At 44.2% G+C, this 21,409-nt stretch overlaps 1 protein-coding gene across 4 annotated transcripts in view; it reads right to left on the bottom strand.

Moving 5' to 3' along the window:
* Positions 1–21,409, bottom strand: part of LOC101465895 (collagen alpha-1(XIV) chain) — a 175,181-nt gene that overhangs the window by 2,510 nt on the left and 151,262 nt on the right. For all 4 annotated transcript variants that reach the window (XM_076889756.1, XM_076889754.1, XM_076889753.1 and 1 more), the window contains 7 exons: positions 13,568–13,621; positions 13,394–13,465; positions 10,832–10,867; positions 8,637–8,703; positions 8,302–8,493; positions 4,706–4,783; positions 3,524–3,679 (listed from right to left, as the gene is read on the bottom strand). In XM_076889756.1, coding sequence (XP_076745871.1) covers positions 3,524–3,679; positions 4,706–4,783; positions 8,302–8,493; positions 8,637–8,703; positions 10,832–10,867; positions 13,394–13,465; positions 13,568–13,621 — 655 coding nt within the window. The remainder of the gene's footprint in view (positions 1–3,523; positions 3,680–4,705; positions 4,784–8,301; positions 8,494–8,636; positions 8,704–10,831; positions 10,868–13,393; positions 13,466–13,567; positions 13,622–21,409) is intronic.

Below are 21,409 nucleotides of genomic sequence, written 5' to 3'. Positions count from 1 at the left end.
TGTGACATTTTTATAAAGTGTTTGGAGAATGTTTAGAAAATGTGTCAGATCTTTATTTTACCTTTCTGGATGTTAGAAAGTGCAAATAAAGATTTCTAACACGGAAAACAGATGACAAGGAAAACACGCCTTATGAGTCACCCTGACTGAGATCTTAGGAAGACATCTGTTGCAGTTAAATACAACACATTCAAAAATGTACATTCAGGCAAATTCAGAAAAAATAGCTCTAAAGGAATGAGACCTATGAAGCTTGTGCCAGTTTTTCTGATGCATCACCATTTATATCTACATAAAACATATTTTTCTTACAAGATCAATATAAACAAACAGTTTAAACTGATCTTGAGCATAACATATAGTGTGAAACACTTCACATTGCTCTGTCTAAAAGTAACAACATCCTGTCTTTCACCATCTTAAAGGGCCCATAAACCAATGTGCATTTTCTAAAGGCTATGCACCAGATTATTTTGGCAAACAGCACCCCAGTGAAGTGTGTATGTTTGAAGACAGCTGGACTGCCTTTTGTACCATCTTAATGTTTAGCTAAGCAGCTTTTGGTTTAGTTGTAGGCAAAAAAGTATTGGGCCACACCTCTTAATGACTTGCCAAAGGTGTAGGAAATCAAGCACCTAACCATGCAATCTTCCTTTACAAACATTCGTGAAAGCTTGGGTCGTTCTGAAGAGCTCACTGGATTTGAGCGTGGAACTGTGCTGCAGTAAGTTTCTTCCCATCAGCTTCAAGTGCGATTATTGCAAATTGCAAGGGTTTATCAATCATAGCAACTCAGCCACATAGTTACAGATCACGTAAAGTCACACAGTGAGGTCATCAAATGCCAGTGTGTAAAAGTCTCAGACGCTCTGCTGACTCAATATCTTTGGAGACTTTGAAAAACCTCCCTTTGAATTAACATCAGCACAGAAAGTGTGCACTGTGAGTTTACATGGCCGAGCAGCTCCTGTAGGCGTAACGTGAAGGTGGCCCGGTACTTTTATCCAAATAGTGTATTTTACAAGATTTTAACAACTTAGGAATGTGGGAAAAGGACTTTAATCACCCTTGTTTGGGATAAGATCAATTAGGCCAAACTAAAGTTAATAATTTACATATATCCTTTGATGTAATATTTTATACTTTTTCCATATATTTAGATTGGTAATGGCTGACATTTGATGGTTAAAAACCTCATATATCATCTTGAAGCCGTGACACTGATCCTTGTGTAATGCACTAACTGAGCCATGATATGTTAACTACACTATTCAGGTTGACAAATACAAATGTAGGAATAAATTCTACTTGTCACAAAGACACAGTTTGAGGCCGCATTTTATTTGCTTTAAAATTAAAAAAAAAAACTTATTTTAAGTGGTCAGGGAGGCTGTGTTTAATCTGTGCACATTTGGGACTAGCACTGAGGATTCTCGCAAGTCATAAAGTACAAAAAGACACCATTCAGACTGGAATCCATCACTATAAAATAAATCTGGTTTGATGGATGAAGTAATGTCTCATCTATCAGCTACTTTTAGACGATGATACATCATCAGGGCAACTTGTCAGAGTCTGTTAGACGTGTAACGTCCAAGCTGAGATGGCCCAAGACCCTATAAAGCCCTGCAATGGCCTCATCGGTATGAATATTCAATGTCGTCAAAGACGTGTGTGCAACTGCATATTTTATTTGATCTAAATACAGATGAATAGCTTTGGCCTTCTAACGTCTTAATCCATCGGTGTGGACATGAATGTATAAACTTCACAGTGGAACAGCCATAAAAGTCGGGTAGCTCTCAAATTCTCCGAACACTTTTACAAGAACAATAACTGTGCCAGAAACAGCTGTCACTGTGAAAACAATATTTGAGTGTTTTACACATATAAAAGATGCTTTATAAGGGCGTATAAAGACCAAACAGGCCTGGTTTTGTTTAAGCTGCTTAGAGCAGCAAGTTAGCAAACATAAAAATAAACCAAATTGCTCAGAATAAAAGTAATATCGCTCGAATACAGAAGGACAAATCAGGGCAAGTCTGGATAAACAGCAGTGAAGAATGTTTTGGTAAGGTCTGGATATTTCATGTTTTGACTCTGGTCACAAAAATATTCCAGTCAAGATGTTATTTCGATTCCTGGTGGCAGCTCCTCACCTACTGTGCACACTTTTTATGAATGTGCTTTTGTATTCATTTGTCTGCAGCACACGTTCTGCTCTGTTATGCCCCCCATATGAAGCTATTAAAAACACATAACTAAACCTAAAGAGAAATCAGTTGATCCTTTTGTGTGGATAAGACAACATTGTAGTTGGATTCTTGCTGATAATTTGAACCTAAAATCTAATGTGGAATTTTAGCTTTTCCATACTGGGGGAAAATTAGGGCAACTGCACCGATGCTTTTGTTTCCTGCACCTCTCTTTCTTTTTCATTGCCTTGATTTGATAAAGAGTTATTACAGAAAAGCAAAGCACACACAAATATGTGGATCACCTCGTTCTCTGTTTTTGTAATGCAGCTTTGTTCCAACCAGTCATTAAATATCTGAGAGTGGCATCTCAATGATGGGGACTGAATTTGCTGCTTTAAAACAGCTGACAGGTTACGACAGCTAATGATTACACTGAAAACAGGAATACTGAATGTAAATTGAGGTTCATCAAAGTGACATTTTTCATTTGTGCAATAACAATTATTTTGGGAATTATGAATTACTTTTTTACACCTCTTTAAAATAGCCTTAAAAACAAGTACAGCATAGTAACACTCCCTGTAGAAACCTGTATGTACTACTACTTCCACGTGGGAACCAGTATTGCCAATGTAACTGCAATCGTGAGTCATAATTTTAAGTTATACTTTGTTAATTGCATTCATCATATTTTCAAAGAAAATCAGCCTAACTGACAATTACTAAATATATCAGTTAAGCATTTTTGTATTTAGGATTTTCACCAGAATTTAGCTGAAAAACAAATCATGAGTAACAAGATGTTGGATATTGGGATTACTTCCGCTCCTTTTGAAGTCTGCAGGAAAACGTCTTTCTGACATGACTTCTTTCCTGATGATTTTATAGGTTCTTTGCTGATGTTGAATAAAATGTGAAGTCTGCTTTGTAAATCTTGGTCATACTATGATTCAATATTGAGGATTATCTGTCAATCACACATCAGTAGCCAGTGAGTGTGCGGTCAGATCCATCCCTCCTCATCACGTCTGCTTTTTTGTAACTAAGAAATAAATGTGTGACATCACGGTAGCAACATGCATCTTTCATTCTGTTTATAACTGTGATACAACTGCAATCTCATGTTACCTTAGTAAGAACTCAACTACATATGTTTTGTGTGTCTGAAAAAACCAAAACATTTGGCCGATATGTTGGCTTTTTAAATTGACAAATATTGGTATCAGTCCTAAAAATCCAATATTGGTCAGGTTTTATGTACCTCTGCCAAATCCTACACCCTTTATTTAAAATGGTACCAATGCATGAAGTTGAATGATATTTACCTCCCACGTTGTATCCCAAACAGGAGTTTGCATCACAGTATCCAGGCTGACCAGCTGGTCCTGTGGTCCCTGGATTCCCGGGCCTCCCCGGTGTCCCTGGGTTACCAGGTCGACCAGGTGGGCCCTGGCTACCTGTCCGTCCTTCACCTGGCAAACCTTAAGATTAAGGAAAGTGTTCTGGTTAAAAAAACAACAAAAACTCCCAAAATCCAAGTGTTTGTTTGACATTTAGTAAAACGATTCTCAGCAGATGATGCTGGGTGTGAAGGAATAAAGGGAAAACCACACAATTAACAATGGCAGCCTGTGTACAACCTGTCACTGTACCATCACCTCTTCAATGGCTTTTAAATCCTGTCTCCTCTATTAGCTGGAAAAACATGATCTGAAGGCAGCAAGTGTTTGTTTGTCACTTGTGGATAAGAAAGGTGATGGTGAATGTCATGAGGGCAGGAGCAGGAATAACACAGTTCTTCGCTCACGCTGAGCCAGAGGCATCTGTTTTCTGTTTTCACAGGAGAAACTGCCCCACCAGGACTCACTTCAGCAGTCAGCAGAAATATGAAATCAATATTTGGATGGGAGTTTCTTTTGCCAGGGGCTAAAATTATCATCCCACAAATATTTCAGAAAAGTACAATGGATGAGGACTGAGCCCCCCCGTCCCCACACCTCCCCTCAGCACCCTCATCTTAGAAGAGACTGAAGTTTGGGCTTCCTTTTTTTTTAGTTATCTGATCACAGCAAAGTTTTGTCAGCTTGTTCTAGAAGTATTGATCGCAGTAAACAGAAAATCCCAGCACTGACATATTTTCATAACACGAGCCTCAAATTCCACAAAGCGTACCGGGAAATCAATACAGAGAATTATATTCATGGTCCAAAATGCCTGCTTGCTTTCCTCAGACAGCGATTCAACAGAGAGTAAAGTAAATCCAAAGCAGATTAAGTCTCTGTGCCATTTAATTCCATTGTTTCAATATTTGAAGCCGCTGTGGTTTATTCAGTGGAAACACAGTGAATATCTCCCATACGGTAGCTCCAGCTGAAAACACCAATAAGAAATGTTCAGGAGCAGAAAGATGCCAAATGATCAGATTTAGAAGCAGCTACAGCGCCTTGATGTGTAGCTTGGAGAACGCTGGAGAGAGAGTGTTGAGTATTCCCGGGCTCGTCTCTTACCAGGAGATCCGGGTGGTCCTCGAGGCCCCTGAGTCCCAACCCCTGGAGTCCCCCTTTCTCCCTTCTCTCCTGGCAGACCTGGAAACCAACAAAGAGATGCACATTTAAACATAAATTCACATCTTACATCTGTCCTCTTGGGTGTCTGCACAGATTAAGGGTTTATAAGCTTTATATGCAGGAGGGAAGGCACAGGTGGAGTAAATGGTGAACCTGATGGTGAACCAACATGTTTCTCAAAGGGCAGGTAAACATCCTAATACTTTTTTACCGGTTTGCTGTAACATATTACAATTACAATTATATAATGGACAGGGACATAATGTTTGGACTCTCAGCTTTTATTTGAGGGTATCCACGTTCAAATTGGATGAAGGGTTTAGGAATTTCAGCTCCTTAACAAGTTCCAACCTCTTTGTAAAGGGACTAAAAGTAATTGACTCAAAGCCTCTTTCATGGGCAGGTGTGGGCAATTCCTTTGTTATGTCATCAGTTAGGCAGATGAAAGGCCTGGAGTTGATTGGAGGTGTGGTGCTTGCATTTGGAAGATTTTGCTGTGAACAGACAACATGCAGTCAAAGGAGGTCTCCATGCAGGTAAAAAAATGAGCTGCGAAAATAGAAAAAAAAACATCAGAGAAATTGCCACAATAGTACGAATGGCAAAATTTACAGTTTGGTACATCCCGAGAAGGAAAGAAAGTTCTGGTGAACTGAGCAAGCAAAGAGACCTAGACGTCCATGGAAGATAAGAGTGGTGGATGTTCGCAGAATCTTTTTCATGTTTAAGAGAAACCCCTTCACAACAGCCAACCAAGCGAACAACACTCTACAGGAGGTAGGAGTATCGATATCCAAGTCTACCATAAAGAGAAGACTGCATGAAAGTAAATACAGAGGGTTCACTGCAAGGTGTAAGTCACTCATAAATCTCAGCAAAAAAAAAGGGTAGATTGGACTTAAAAAAAAAAAAAAGCTGGCAGAGTTGTGGAAAAATATTGTTGTACAGATGAAACCAAGATCAGCCTCCACCAGAATGATGGAAAGAAAAAAGTATGTTGAAGGTGTGGAACAGCTCATGATCCAAAGCATACCACATCATCTGTACAACATGGCAGAGGCAGTGTGATGGCTTGAACGTGCACGGCTGCCAGTGGTACTTGGAAACCCGTGTTTACTGATAATGTGGCACAGGTGTTCAGATACATACTGTCTTAAGCCAGTTGAGTATGCATTTCACTTGCTGAAGACTAAACTTCGGACAGAAAGGCTCACAAACAAACAGCAACTGAAAGCCACTGTAGTAAAGGCCTGGCAGAGCATCGAGGAGGAAACCCGGCATCTGGTGATGTCCATGAGTTCAAGACTTCAGGCTGTTATTGCCAGCAAAGGGTTTTCACCCAAGTATTAGAAACAAACATTTTATTTACAGTTATTTAATTTGTCCAATTACTTCTGAGCCGCTGAAACGAAGGGATTGTGTTTAAAAAATGATTTAGCTCATCTCATTTTTATGCAATCTTTTTGTTCAGCCTGCTGAATCAAAGCTGAACATCTGAAAGACTTCAACTGCATCTGAGTTATTTAATTTATTATTAATATTATTATTTATTTGTCTGTTATATTTAAGATCCATATTTTTTATTTATTCCTGATTAAAAATGCCAAATAAAAACATTTTTATGAGTTTTTAATGCACTTTATCTGCATTTTAATTGTCTTCATGCCTTTTGGCAAATGAACCAGATTATTGATGTTCAAACAGGTTCATTTGTTTTTGAAGTCTAATGATGGCCAATCTCTTTGAGCCTTACTTACAATATCAAATACAAATTCAACAGTGAATTAATGTCATATATGTCTGCTCAATTTTTCATGAAATAACAAAGGAACGGGCCTCTCCAGGCCATGAATCCGCTCCTCACTCAGCTGTCCAATTACTTTAGATTGTCTAAAAATGAGGTACAGTGTATAAAAAAACATTCCAAATAATAATTCCCATCTTGGTTGTTTGGCTTAGAATCCACCACGGTGGAGCCAAAAATACAAAAATGAGTAGGTCTTACATTTACTGTCTCTATCAGTAGTTAAGCTTCTGAGTAATTGTCCAATACTTGCTCTTCCAACGTTGTATTATATGAATATTTTCATAGAAAATTTGCTAAATGAATTATGCCTCTGTGATCAGCCCAATAAAATGTATGATAAACCCAACGTCTGCTCTGCGCAGCTGTTCGAATGACCTAATGGAATATTTTTGTACACTCTAATATTAAAGAACCACATAAAACTAATGTGCAGATTTTCTGCCGTGCTGCTTTTACGACCGCCTTAATCAATCGCATCAATAAAAAGGAAGTAAGCACCACGAGGCTGGAAAACATTTGACATTACCTCAAATAAAAATGCGTTTTCTACTACGGTGGCTTCATTATGACTGTAACTTGATGATTGCAACTCCATTGTCTCACTGTCTGTCAATTTTACTGAAAATATTCTAATGTTGAGCCTGATTCTGGTAGCCCTGCGCTCACCATCTGTTCATAAGAAAGCCATACATCTTAGAATGGATGCTTACTCTGGTTTCAGTTCTTTAAAACAGTAAATTAGTGTGTTTGTAGTAGACCAGTGGCTACAGATCATAAATGTCATTAGGGAGACTCAAAGACCTGAACCTTGACACTTCCTGACACAAGTTCAAGTGCTCTGAGCTTTCCAAAGCCTTCTCCGTGTGAGTGTGTGGGTGTGTGTGTGTGCGCAGGCTCATTCAGCATGTGGTTCTTCAGTGTGGGTTGCGTGTTTTCGTGATGAGAATGGAGCCTCATAAAGGCTGTTTCTCCTCTGAGGGCTCGTGGCAGGGGAATGACCTCATGGATATTAGAGTTACTGTCTTCTGGCCTGGACTGAACCTCACAGGAGCGCTGATGCTGACTGTGAGTTTGTCTGGAACCTACACAGACCACAAAATACAGCAAACAAGCAGGCGGGATTGAGAATTTCTTGCTTTTTTCCCCTCCCCGAATCCTTTCTTTTTCTCACTGATAATTAGTGACATGGAAAAACATGGAAGCTCAATGTGTTGAGCTTTTGGGGGTTTAAAGCAACTTTTCAAAATTCAGCATTTGTAATGTATAATTCACAGAGATGACGGGTTTCTGTCTGGACACTGACAATGTACAGCTGAAATAATGAGCACAGCAGAACCAGACAGGTTCATCTGATGGTACTCATAGTCAGAAAATTGGTACTTATTTTACTCAGAGTGCAACTCACACTAGGGGCTCTACTTTTCTCACTGCAGTTTTTATTTCATGTGTATCTCGCAGCTAATATTCCTATGATCTGTCTTAAAGACGTTAAATTACTTCAAAGGCTTGTGACTGTATTTTTCTTTATGTCTTGCTAAATATTACACACAAACACATGCCTAATAAATACTCAAGTTTCTGTCTTTTTGATGCTGTTAAATGTGGGATGTTGACTCCTCAGCCATAGCAGTGATAAGGGGAAAAAAATGACCGATGTGTGCCTGTTGACATGAGCTGTCTAATGTCAACAAACTCGGATTTTAACCATGAGCACAGCTTTATGTCTCACCCCTCTCGCCTGGTTGCCCGTTCTGGCCGTTAGTACCGGGAAAGCCTGGCCTCCCGGCTGGACCTTGCTCTCCCTGAGGACCAGGGGTGCCTCTCCTACCCGGCTCTCCTGGTGGTCCAGGCACTGTTCGGACTGACACCGCTGGCTGCATGGGGATCTGGTTCAGGAAGGAGTTGTAACGCGACAAGTGGCCTGAAATAGATGGTGGAGATTGAATGATTTGAAAACACCCAGATTTAACTTTTGACATTCATGTATGTTTTGTTATTTAAAAAAAATAATCAGAAGTAATGAAGCATGCTCGTGTTAATCTGTAAAAAATCGAGATTACTCACTCTGGATGAGCTGTTCACACACTTGACGTGCAATAGCTCGCACAGTCGCCTGGGACTGCACATCACCCTGGAAGAACAAACACAGAGCTCGTAGGATCTGACTTTACACAACCACACAGACATAAACTGCCAGACCAGACGTTGATAAAGTGGTGGGCGGGTGTTTTTTTATGGGTGTTTAATGAGTGTACTCCACCTTTACTCCACACTGACACAAAACAGAAAGCCAGAACCATAGCAAGTACGTGAAAACGGGACGATTAAATATAAATCCAGATTTAATTACACTAATTATTTGGGCTAACTTTGTTGAGTGTGCTTCTATAGTTTGTATTTTAAAAATTAATCTTTTTTTTTTTTAAGCAGTTAACTTGTCATGAGGAGTACTACACAGGAGGTGTGAAAAACAACCCAGACTACATCTCAAAAAAGATGAAATTACAAAGCCAATAACAAAACGTTTGGGACGTTGTATTGCATGTAAAATGATTTGTGGCTCTCATAACCCATATATTATTCCCAATAAAAATAGAAAAAATATCAAATGTTAAAAAGTATTCACTATTTTAGGAAAAATATTAGCAATTTGATAGCAGCAACAGCATGTTTAGCATCCCCTCTTCTTTTAACAACAGCCTATAAACATCTGGTAACTGAAGACACCAGCTGTTGGTCTTTTGGGAGAGAAATGTTGTCCCATTGTTGATTGACACGGGACTTTACCTGCTCAGAAAGATTTTTTTATCATGATCTTCTTTATCATATTTTTTTTCATATTGTCATTTTGTTTAAAAAGTGGCTGTCAGTAGTTACTTAAGAGGCACTGTGTCAGTTTTGCCGAGCAAAAATTTAGAGAGGAAAATGTTTAAAAGGTTTGTAGCTTGTAATTTACCACAAATGTCATCAAATTTCACAGAGAATAGAAGCATGTCTCATTTATATGGACGAGCAGGATTCATGTGTAATTGCCACTGGTAGATGGCTCAGGGCTATGAGCATGGTCCCATATTTCTAGTCTTCAAAAAACAAGTATTTTAATGAAACAGATCAGAACTCAGGAAGGGAAATCTCATTACAAACACACATAGAGCGTAACTTTCATGTAGTTTTTAAGCTAATATCAGAGCTTTTATGTACCAAATGCAGCATTCAACAGGACTCATAGAGATCTGAAATGTGTAGATTAATGTCTTTATCTTAGAGTATGTAATATTACTTTAATTAATACCTGCATCAATCGCAGTACTTGCGAATGATGGAAATCTGACAATATTTCTTTGTCTTTTCTCACATATCGTGCTGGTCAGCTGTTATTCTGATGCTCCACCTGTGCTGTCGGATTTACCCAGAGAACAGCTGTGCAAACATCCACCGCCGATGAGCAGGTCTGCTTGTTTTTGTACTACTGAAGTGTGTGCTGCTTTCGATAAAATGTGGATCATTATTGAAGTGAACTGGCTACCTTGCACTCGACTGAGTGCATCTTTGCTAATTTGTCCTGCTTACTAAATTTGCCCCCTAATGTCAGATTATCTGAACCCCTGTCTCTCTGACTATGAGCATCAGGTGTTTGTTTATATAAGAGCAAGAATACACATTAAAAATAACATTGCATTAAAAATGTATTGTTTAAGAGTTACACAATTCACTAGAGCTTTCCTACCATCACAACTGGGCCACCTCACCCAAATATACACTAAGAAAAAAAAATCCTCTCGCACGTTTTCTCCCAGCCTTTCATGTCACGTTGTACTGAAATTAACTGCAGCAGGGTACAAATGTCCCCAATAGTTGCTTAAAACGAAGCAGAAACAGGAATTACAGGTTCGATTCAAGCTGGCAAGTTGCGTGTCTCTCAAGCCCTCGGCGGTGACGGCCTCTTTCCCGTGTCAGCAGAAATACAGACCCTGCACTGCTGCAAATTTGGACCATGAACACTGATTTGATTTGGTGCGCCTTAAACGAGGCTGAGGGAGAGCAAGAGGAATAGAGTGAACGTTTGTGCAAAAAGACGAACAGGAAATGGTAACTGCGTGCTGCAGTACGCTGCGGTTTCTCCACAACATGGGCGGGAGGTATTAGTGAGTAATTGTTAGAAGTTTTACTTCAGCAAAAATAACTGTATTTCCACAGCAAAATAAAACCAGTAAAACAAGATTTGCTCTAAAGAGCTGCAAAACAGTGGAAAGACTTACTCTTTCTCCTTTATCGCCTTTGGTACCAGCAGGACCCTGGAACATAAAAGCACATGAGGAGAATAAACAGTCAACAGGGCTGAATGCTCACACACAGCCATCTCTTTTTCTGTCCCCATCTTATCAAGCCCCATCTCTTCATCTCTTTTCATCTCTGACATAACAGCTAGTACAACTAAATACATCTAAAATATGACAAAATGAGCCCAGAGTCTTTGTTTTCTTTCCATAACACTCATGAGCTCCAAAGTTAGAGTGCTCACAAACAGAGGGCATCATCTGTGTCTTGGATGGGCTTGCTTTCCTCCAATGTCAACACTGTAAAGCACAGAGATGCATATCTGAACACGGTACGCGCATACTCTGAAATACCTGCCAAGCTTGCACATCAGAGGCAAATAAAAGACAAAGATTTCCTGGCCGCGTGGACCGTGAGCTGATACAATAAATATAAGTTTGATGCTGCTGCAGCTTTTGAATAGAGTTTTGTTTATCTTGGGAAAACGTGTCCTTGACCACCAACTGACAGGCTGCGTTTGTGTGTGTGAGGGAGGCTGAGCTGAGAGGGATAGAGAAAATGCGTGCATGCTGGCCTGGGATATTATATGCATATTATACCACAGATGATAAAAAGGCTTTGCCAACATTTGACACAGTGGCTGAATTGGAGTGCAGGTCTGAACAATAAAAGTCTCTTCCTGGACCTCTGCTGCGTGCCTGTTTGGAGGTTCTGAATCTTCCTGGGCACATAAATGTCGACTATCTCATCAGGTGCCAAAGAGCACAAGAAAGACAGAAGTACAGCTCTGGTATAAATCAAATTTCTTTTATGACTCAATCAAAAGTGTCTTTCCATCATGTCTTGTATACAAAGAGTCTTTCCAAAGTGCAGAGTTGGTGTTTTTTCACTCAAAATATTTCCCATTTTATCTGAGAAGGAAAGTCCACTTGCGAAGACTTCAAATGTGGACTCATAAAACAGCCACTAGGTTTGTTCCTTTTTTTCCTTTTCATAACTGGCAAACGCCAGCTAGTCAACCCCTCAGGTGGTTGACTAGCTGGAAACCACATCCAGAAACTGTATCTGGTCTCAGTCCCACAAACTCAGGACGTTGGCGAGAGCTACGACGTGTTTCAACATCTACTGACAACCAGAATGAGATTTGGCAAATATGCAAGTCAATCAAGGAGTAAAGCATATTTAGATTCTCACTCAGTCTTCTCCCTTCCAAAGACCTCCATGCATATGTTTTGTTCTAAGTCTCTATTAAAAAGCTTCATAAATCCCTATATTTACAGATGGCACATAGCATTTCCAGATGCACCATGTCTTCCCTAACAGAACAGTTTGGGTTTCACATTAGATGCTCGAGGCAAGAATTTGTAGAAAGTGCAGAATGACCTTCTTCTCTGCATTTTTAAACTCTATGCTCACACACTTATCTAATTTGTCAGAGTAGTGGGATAGATGTACCAGGTTCTACCTCAGACAAACAGGTAGAGTACTCCAGAACTCACTTCTGAAGCAAAGTGGTAAATTTCCCTCCAGAATTAACTGTCTGCTATTTTAAACAACTTGTTTAAGAAGAAAAATATTCTCCTGCAGCACTGGTGAAAGGTTGCAGGGGGCAGAACAGACACTGAATCAGTAATTTCTGGTTGAGATAAAGTTTGAAACTCAAAGTTTAATAAAACGCCAGGAAGGGAAATGTTTTTCCATTCATTTAATAGATGCATGTTTGTACATTCATAAAGTGTTTGCGCCCCCCCCCCTCCTTCTGTATCTCGTAGAATCGCCAGATGTGATCTCTCACTGTTTTTGGGTATATGTTGAGGAGAGAGGAAGTGATTTATAGCCCTACTGTCTGAGCCAAACTTGCTGCTGGCCTGCAAAGCTGACCCAAGACTAGATTAGCTGTCACAGGACTCCACAGTATCATCTGTTCCTGTTAGCATTACACAAAGCATGGATCCCCACACCATCTCCTCAGCATCCTCATCTAAAATTATGTTTCCTGCACAAATTATTTTAAAGGGCTAAACAAGTCTGACTTACTGTACTTCGGATATTAAAGCTAAAATAAAAGTTTTGAGGCTTCTCAATTTGCGACCAGTAAATCATTAAGTTGACCTTAAGCACCTTGGTGGATGTAAGATGAATTCTTGTTAACATGTTAACATGACCCATATGCACACAGTACCAAAAACATGACCTCCTTGGCAGAGGTTGTGATGTTAGTTTGATTACTGCTCAAAAGCGGAGGAAAAGGGAAATATAAAGTGGAAGAGAACAAGACTTCCTCAAGGACTAATTACATCTGAATATGAGGAAAAAACAAAATGTGTATTTACACTTCCTAAACTTTGTGTAGGTAGGTTTATGTGAAGGTTGGTTAATATGGTTCTGGTCAGACAATAAGGTGTTTTCTTAGCATACACAGTGCATCATGTCATAATATTTCATTGCAAAGTCCTCAGATAAATGCAGTATCATACTAATCTTAACAACAACAAAAAAACAAAACCGAAAAACAAACAAACAAAAAAAACATTTTCACCCACAGGAACTCCTTGATCCCCTTGTGGCCCTGTTGGCCCACCTGGTCCTGGAGCTCCTGGTGCTCCTGGTGCTCCCTGAAAAAGGTGCAGATGGAGAACAAAGATGGCTAAAAGCTGAGGGATCAAGTGGATTTTTCACACAAAATCACAGTGGAACTAATAAGAAAACAGACTTACAACTGGTCCTGGGGGTCCTCGTTGCCCCTGTGGTCCAGTATTACCTGGCAGACCCTGCATGAGTGAAATACAGTACATTTATTAAAGTCGGCTGCACTCTTTTAATTCCTGTGGGCTTCTCTGGGAACCCAAACGCTGTTGCATCTGCAGCTTCTGCTGGTGGTAACTGCACACACCAAATCAAATCTACTTTCATTTTATACAAAACACAGTTTTATTATTTTTCACTCTCTTTTACTTTTACACACCGCTCTGCATTTAATCATAAGTTATTATTCATCCCTGACTCACTTCAACACTGCGTCTTTTGTCTATCCTCACCCCCTACCGCCAACCGGTCCTGATAGATGGCCCCGCCCCTCCCTGAGCCTGATTCTGCTGGTGGTTTCTTCCTGTGAAAAGGGAGTTTTTTCTTCCCACTGTTACCAAGTGCTCACTTATAGCTGCAGGATCTTTACCTTACAAAACCTTTAGGTGATTGTTATTGTGATTTTAAATGCACCTCTACCACTTCATGCATGATACATTTATGTACTATGCGGTGATTCTTTTTCAAAAGCACTGTCATGGTCCTGGGTCGTGCGACCCAGTGTTTTGTGTTTTAGCCTATTTTGATGTTTATTCTTTGTTTAGGGTCACTAAGGCAGTCCAGCCATTTGTACATACTACCCGTGTATTAAGTCTCCCTTGCCCTTCGTGTGGTTATGTCATCTCCCCTGTACTACGTCTCCCCGGTTCATGTGTCTTGTCTAATCTCCATGTTTCCTGTTTTACTTTGAAAGTCTGTATTCACGGTCAGTGTATTCAGTTTCACTCTTTCTGTCCTGTCGTTAAGTTCATGTGTGTCAGCTGTGTTCCCATGTGTGGCCACTTCCCCTGATCATCCCTCATGTGTATTTAGTCTCTGTGTTTCATACAGTCTGTCTCGCGTCGTCTGTGTTATCTCCCCTACCCCTTGTCATAGTATCCCAGCCATAGTTTGTATTTTGCAGTCTAACTCTCATTAGAGTCATAGTTTCCCAGTCTATGTTCAGGTTTTCCCTCAGTTACTTTGTTGTTCTTTTCCATGAGTTTTCAGCCATAATAAAAGGCTCGTTTTTGTTGGAATCCACTCCTGCATCCTCGTTTGTGTTCGCACCTGGGTCCACCACACACCTTTCCGCACGGTCTGCCTCCGCAGACCTTGACAGTACGACGCGAGCATGCCGGACCCAGCGACACATGACATGGAGATCGTCCGGACAGTGGAGTCGCTATGCGACCGATGGCTGCACTGCCCCAGAGAGTGGGAACGGGAAGAGTCAGCCCGCCAAGTAGGGGTGTGCGTGTCCGTGTTCCCCTGGTTATGGGAGGCGCTGCACCCCCTCGTTAGCGACTTTCTCGTCTCCACTCTCCGACTCCGCCCGCAGCAGCAGCGGCCCGGCGAGCGTGAGTCGTCACCAGAGCCATGCTGTTGCGGTGTTTCCCCGCTACCTCATGAACCAGTGGCGGTCAGAGTCGGAACGGTGAGGCTCACCACCGACACACACACTTCATCGGCTTCCGCATCTTCGCCACCGCCTGTCTGCACGGAGATGCCTGAGGCTATTAACTTCGGTGAGGAGGAGCGGCAGCAGGTGTTGCGGGCTTATCGGGAGGACGAGCTCCGGCGGAAACCCTGGCTCATCCCGGAGGAGGACCTCTCACCTGCTGCACAGCCTACCAGCCGCTCGCCGTCTCCGATCCGCTTAGGCTATTTTTCGCCTGCCTCATTTCTGGCAAGGATGGGGGCGGACGACGGGGAACTCACCACTACGTCACCCTCTGTGTTGGCGCCATCAGCGCCCATCGCGCCAGCTTCCTCTGCTCGAAGGAGGCGGCGCGCCCGCCGCCATAAACCGGACAATGCTAAGACTACAAAACATGAAGTGGACGGCGGGTTCATCTTTGATAGAGCTATTTTTGTCGACCCTGAGCCTGCCATTTCTCGGACAGTTTTTTCTGAGCCTGCTCCTTTTCCTGCTCGTGTTTCTCCTCCCAGGTCAGTTCAGTTAGCTCCCTCGCAGCCACCCTCAGTTCAGTTAGCTCCCTCGCAGCCACCCTCAGTTCAGTTAGCTCCCTCGCAGCCACCCTCAGTTCAGTTAGCTCCCTCGCAGCCACCCTCAGTTCAGTTAGCTCCCTCGCAGCCACCCTCAGTTCAGTTAGCTCCCTCGCAGCCACCCTCAGTTCAGTTAGCTCCCTCGCAGCCACCCTCAGTTCAGTCAGCTACCCTCCTGGAAGCCCCCGCTGCCTGGTATTCTCAGCATCGGCATCTTTTCCCGTCAAGATTTATCGCTAAATCATTCGATCCTCCCTTAAGAGAGAGACTGCATCCTCGCTGCCTTCACCCCAGTACACCAGTGTCACCTGGGTCTCCAGTGTCACCCCCAGTTCAGTCTCCAGTAGCTCCAGTGTCACCCCCAGTTCAGTCTCCAGTAGCTCCTGTAGCCCAGTCCCCGATAGCAGTACGGTCCGCTGGTCAGCTTAACATTCAGCCGGGGGTCTTAAATCTCTCTGGCTCTGCATCAACTCCTGCTGGGAGCTCGGATGAGCTCATCCAGGACTCCGCGGCTCCCACGCCGCCTTCTACCTCGTCAGCTGGAGGGTCCGAGGGGCCCGTTCAGCCGCCTGTCTCCGCTGGAGGGTCCGAGGGGCCCGTTCAGCCGCCTGTCTCCGCTGGAGGGTCCGAGGGGCCCGTTCAGCCGCCTGTCTCCGCTGGAGGGTCCGAGGGGCCCGTTCAGCCTCACGTCTCCGCTGGAGGGTCCGAGGGGCCCGTTCAGCCGCCACCTGCGGCCGCCTCTGCTACGCCAGCTCCAGCCTGTGCTTCGCCTGCTGCGGCTCCATCAGAGCCTTCGTCAGCCGCAGCTCCAGAGCCTTCGTCAGCCGCAGCTCCAGAGCCTTCGTCAGCCGCAGCCGCCTCCGAGCCTTCGCCTGGTCCGGCCTCCGAGCCTTCGCCTGGTCCGGCCTCCGAGCCTTCGCCTGGTCCGGCCTCCGAGCCTTCGCCTGGTCCGGCCTCCGAGCCTTCGCCTGGTCCGGCCTCCGAGCCTTCGCCTGGTCCGGCCTCCGAGCCTTCGCCTGGTCCGGCCTCCGAGCCTTCGCCTGGTCCGGCCTCCGAGCCTTCGCCTGGTCCGGCCTCCGAGCCTTCGCCTGGTCCGGCCTCCGAGCCTTCGCCTGGTCCGGCCTCCGAGCCTTCGCCTGGTCCGGCCTCCGAGCCTTCGCCTGGTCCGGCCTCCGAGCCTTCGCCTGGTCCGGCCTCCGAGCCTTCGCCTGGTCCGGCCTCCGAGCCTTCGCCTGGTCCGGCCTCCGAGCCTTCGCCTGGTCCGGCCTCCGAGCCTTCAGCCTCGCCTGCCGCAGCTCCGGCCTGTGCTTCGTCTGGCCCAGCCTCAGAGTCTTCGTCCTCGTCTGGCCCAGCCTCAGAGTCTTCGTCCTCGTCTGGCCCAGCCTCAGAGTCTTCGTCCTCGTCTGGCCCAGCCTCAGAGTCTTCGTCCTCGTCTGGCCCAGCCTCAGAGTCTTCGTCCTCGTCTGGCCCAGCCTCAGAGTCTTCGGCCTGTGCCTCGTCTGGCCCAGCCTCAGCGTCTTCGGCCTGTGCCTCGTCTGGCCCAGCCTCAGCGTCTTCGGCCTGTGCCTCGCCTGGCCCAGCCTCAGCGTCTTCGGCCTGTGCCTCGCCTGGCCCAGCCTCAGCGTCTTCGGCCTGTGCTTCGCCTGGCCCAGCCTCAGCGTCTTCGGCCTGTGCTTCGCCTGGCCCAGCCTCAGCGTCTTCGGCCTGTGCTTCGCCTGGCCCAGCCTCAGCGTCTTCGGCCTGTGCTTCGCCTGGCCCAGCCTCAGCGTCTTCGGCCTGTGCTTCGCCTGGCCCAGCCTCAGCGTCTTCGGCCTGTGCTTCGCCTGGCCCAGCCTCAGCGTCTTCAGCCTGTGCTTCGCCTGGCCCAGCCTCAGCGTCTTCAGCCTGTGCTTCGCCTGGCCCAGCCTCAGCGTCTTCAGCCTGTGCTTCGCCTGGTCCTGTGCCCACCAGGCCATGGAGAGCCGCCGCTGCCTTCCGCGCGGCCGGCCTCCTGAACTGCTCCGTCGTCTCCCTCGCCGCCGCCGCTGCCTTCCGCGCGGCCGGCCTCCTGAACTGCTCCGTCGTCTCCCTCGCCGCCGCCGCTGCCTTCCGCGCGGCCGGCCTCCTGAACTGCTCCGTCGTCTCCCTCGCCGCCGCCGCTGCCTTCCGCGCGGCCGGCCTCCGGACCGGCTCTGTCACCTGTGCCGCCCGCCTGGTCGGCCCCCCGACCATGTGACCCGGGTACTCTTGTGCCTGTGGGCTCTGGGTCGGCCCCCTGAACTTTGTTTTGACTTTGGTCTTGTGCTCCTGTGTGTTCTGTTGTTTGTTTTGTTTCCTGTTCTGGTCCCTCCGTCCTGGTCCCCCGCCTCCCGCCCTGGGTGGGGTTTTTCTGTTTTTGTTTGGTTTCTCGGTTTTGGGCTGTCGGGAGCCAGCCCTTGAGGGGGGGGTATTGTCATGGTCCTGGGTCGTGCGACCCAGTGTTTTGTGTTTTAGCCTATTTTGATGTTTATTCTTTGTTTAGGGTCACTAAGGCAGTCCAGCCATTTGTACATACTACCCGTGTATTAAGTCTCCCTTGCCCTTCGTGTGGTTATGTCATCTCCCCTGTACTACGTCTCCCCGGTTCATGTGTCTTGTCTAATCTCCATGTTTCCTGTTTTACTTTGAAAGTCTGTATTCACGGTCAGTGTATTCAGTTTCACTCTTTCTGTCCTGTCAAGTTCATGTGTGTCAGCTGTGTTCCCATGTGTGGCCACTTCCCCTGATCATCCCTCATGTGTATTTAGTCTCTGTGTTTCATACAGTCTGTCTCGCGTCGTCTGTGTTATCTCCCCTACCCCTTGTCATAGTATCCCAGCCATAGTTTGTATTTTGCAGTCTAACTCTCATTAGAGTCATAGTTTCCCAGTCTATGTTCAGGTTTTCCCTCAGTTACTTTGTTGTTCTTTTCCATGAGTTTTCAGCCATAATAAAAGGCTCGTTTTTGTTGGAATCCACTCCTGCATCCTCGTTTGTGTTCGCACCTGGGTCCACCACACACCTTTCCGCACGGTCTGCCTCCGCAGACCTTGACAAGCACAGTTTTTACATCAGAAGCACACTGAAATTGTGTAGGCCAATTTTCTGAATGCCCGCATATAATAACATGATTTTAAATGACATGATGGTGGACTTGTTTTAGGTCAAAATATAGTTGTAATTCGAATTGAACAAATTCCCTGTTATTAATATACAGTTTGGACGCTGAACACGGCATCGTAGTGGTCTGGAGAACAGCTTAACCTGAGGTTAAGCTAATCCTTTCATTCCAGTTTGGATGTACTTTGTGGTTAAACACTGAGTCCCCTTCAGTCTTAACAGACTCAGATTAACCTTTGTGAGGGGAAGCCATCCATTAATAACAACAAAGCAACATAAACATGGAGAGTATGACACAAATGAAGACTCCCCAGTGGGGCTACATCCTACTGTCACCAAAGTTAAACTGTCATCCTTTCAAATAAATATAAGCAGTTTGTGACAGCACAACAAAATCTGCACTTATTGCACAACAAGATATGCCGGAGTTTCTCTGAAATAGCTGAGCTGCTATGAGACATCTGAAAACTCTTCAGCGAGAGTTACTCTGGTGTCACACAGTAAACACTCGTCAACCCACTAATGGGACTCTGGAGAGGGTCTCAGATCCTCCCAGTAGTCATGCCTGAAAATGTCGAATACATACTTTGAAATCCTTTCTTTCTGAGCAGAAGCGAATGAGGAGCAACAAGAATTCAAATCTTTGTGAAGCAAATCTGCTGAGGTCCTGGGCAGAAGTCCGCCAGCAGTCGCACTAAATACTCACCATTTAATCACACAAAATGTTTCATTAATGCAAGTATAGTAAGGATGTATCCATCCAGCACTAATATAATGTCTAATGTACACACAAACATTATCAGTTACAGCTATAGTGCAATCCTGATTTTTCCTTTTCTGTCTCTGAGGTTCAAATAAGAAATTCAGTCTCCGGCCTTTTCTCACAGAGGTCAGGCTCATGAAAATGTATCACTGCTGTTGCATTTCAGAATCAGAGCAGCTGCAGGTTTAAGGGCTATAGTCTGAGAAACTGTGGGGAGCCTAATCTAACTGCAGCATAATATCCATCAACAGTGCACAGGCTCTGTTTTTGTAACCTCTATTAAAAAGTCTTTGTATTAATTTTAAACTTTCTATGCAAAGTCCTGCGAGGACACAGACGGGTGAGAACTGTAGCGTCGCAGTGTTGGATAATTTATAAGTCACCAGTAGATCCCAAATAATAAATGTGCGAGCCAAAGTGATGGCCCTCACAAGAATTTCATCAGGGTTTCATGAGCCTGGATCTTGGGGAAAACTTGGATCAACTTAGTTTTCTCCTGAGTTGGGAAACTTTGACAAAATAAAGATTTATAGCTTTGCTTGATCCATTTCTCTGTGATATTACGAACAAATAAAGCACCTCGGAGACAGTTGCTGTTGTTTCATCTGATCTAACTGGCAGCAGTCCACTTTTAGGCAGACTTGTGTTTGTTTTTTCTCCAAGCCAGGCTATCTTTGGCTTATATACACCTCTTAAAGACTTCTGTACTGTGTGTATGCCCATAGGAGGAGAGTGATACTGATACAGTTTTACCGTATCAGGAAAGGATCATCTTCTTTCCCTAGCTGGCATTATACACACTGGATGATACAGGCTGGTGTAAATCCCCATTTATTGCTAATCCCAAAAGTACCACACGCATTGTGAATGGCTATTAAGTTTCTCTAATTACTGCTCAATTGGTAAAAGCTTCCTTTCTATATTGCAGTTAAATGACTGTTGATATCAGAGATTGCTGTTGCATCGATAACATCTGATGAACTGATATTTAGCGCTATTCCCTCCTTCTTTGGATGCATTCAGCCTGAGAGCACTGCTGGATTTAATTCCACAGCAATTAAAGCACTGATTAGAGATATTTTCTCTATTTGCATGGAAACTGAATTCTCATTAACAATTTGCGAGTTTACACACCAGTGCACTGTGGGTTATTTTTAAAAACATAAAATTCACGGCAGATCTGTAGCATGTTGATGAAATATTAATGTGGGAGGTCAGTCATGCACAGTGGCGCAGAGGGGACGCCTCTCCAATCGAGAGCAGCTAAAATTGCTTCCTGAAAAGTAATTGAACACGATTACACTCAATAATTAGGTTGGTAAACACGGTATTCCTTGAGTGTATGATACAGTGCAGGCTGGTGATTGCGATATCCCACCAGGGCTCCAAAATTATGTTTTTCACTGTTGATTATATCTGTAATTTCCAGTTAGATTTTGTACCTCCCCGTGTCTGTTGTTTCAGATACCTCCAGCTCTGGTGCATTTCCTACCTTTGTGAATGTGCGCTCCACCCTAATGAGCTGCACCTGTGTTTAATTGCTCCCCCTCAGTGTATTCAAGCCGTTTCCATCTTCCTCTGCCAGACAGCGTTAGAGCAATGTGTCAAGTGTCCAGTAATCCCTTTATTGTGTCAATCGGCCTGTGTGTGTCTGGCTTTGTTTCTGACACTCATTCTCATTTTGTTAGCTGTGTTGGACCAGTCGCTCGCAGACTAAACCCCTCAAGTAAAAGCTGCCCTTTTGAACTTACACCTAGCATCTGTAGGTAGTGGTAGAGGAAAAAAGCTGTAGATGGAAATTATTCAATATATTGCTTCAGCTATAATCCTGAACTGTTTTATAATCTGTTTTTAGTGCAAATACGCTTAGTTAAGAAGCTTCAGA

The sequence above is a fragment of the Maylandia zebra genome, linkage group LG11, assembly GCF_041146795.1.
Source record: "Maylandia zebra isolate NMK-2024a linkage group LG11, Mzebra_GT3a, whole genome shotgun sequence".
In the NCBI taxonomy this organism is placed as follows: domain Eukaryota; kingdom Metazoa; phylum Chordata; class Actinopteri; order Cichliformes; family Cichlidae; genus Maylandia; species Maylandia zebra.
This window is presented reverse-complemented; position numbering and strand designations above follow the sequence as displayed.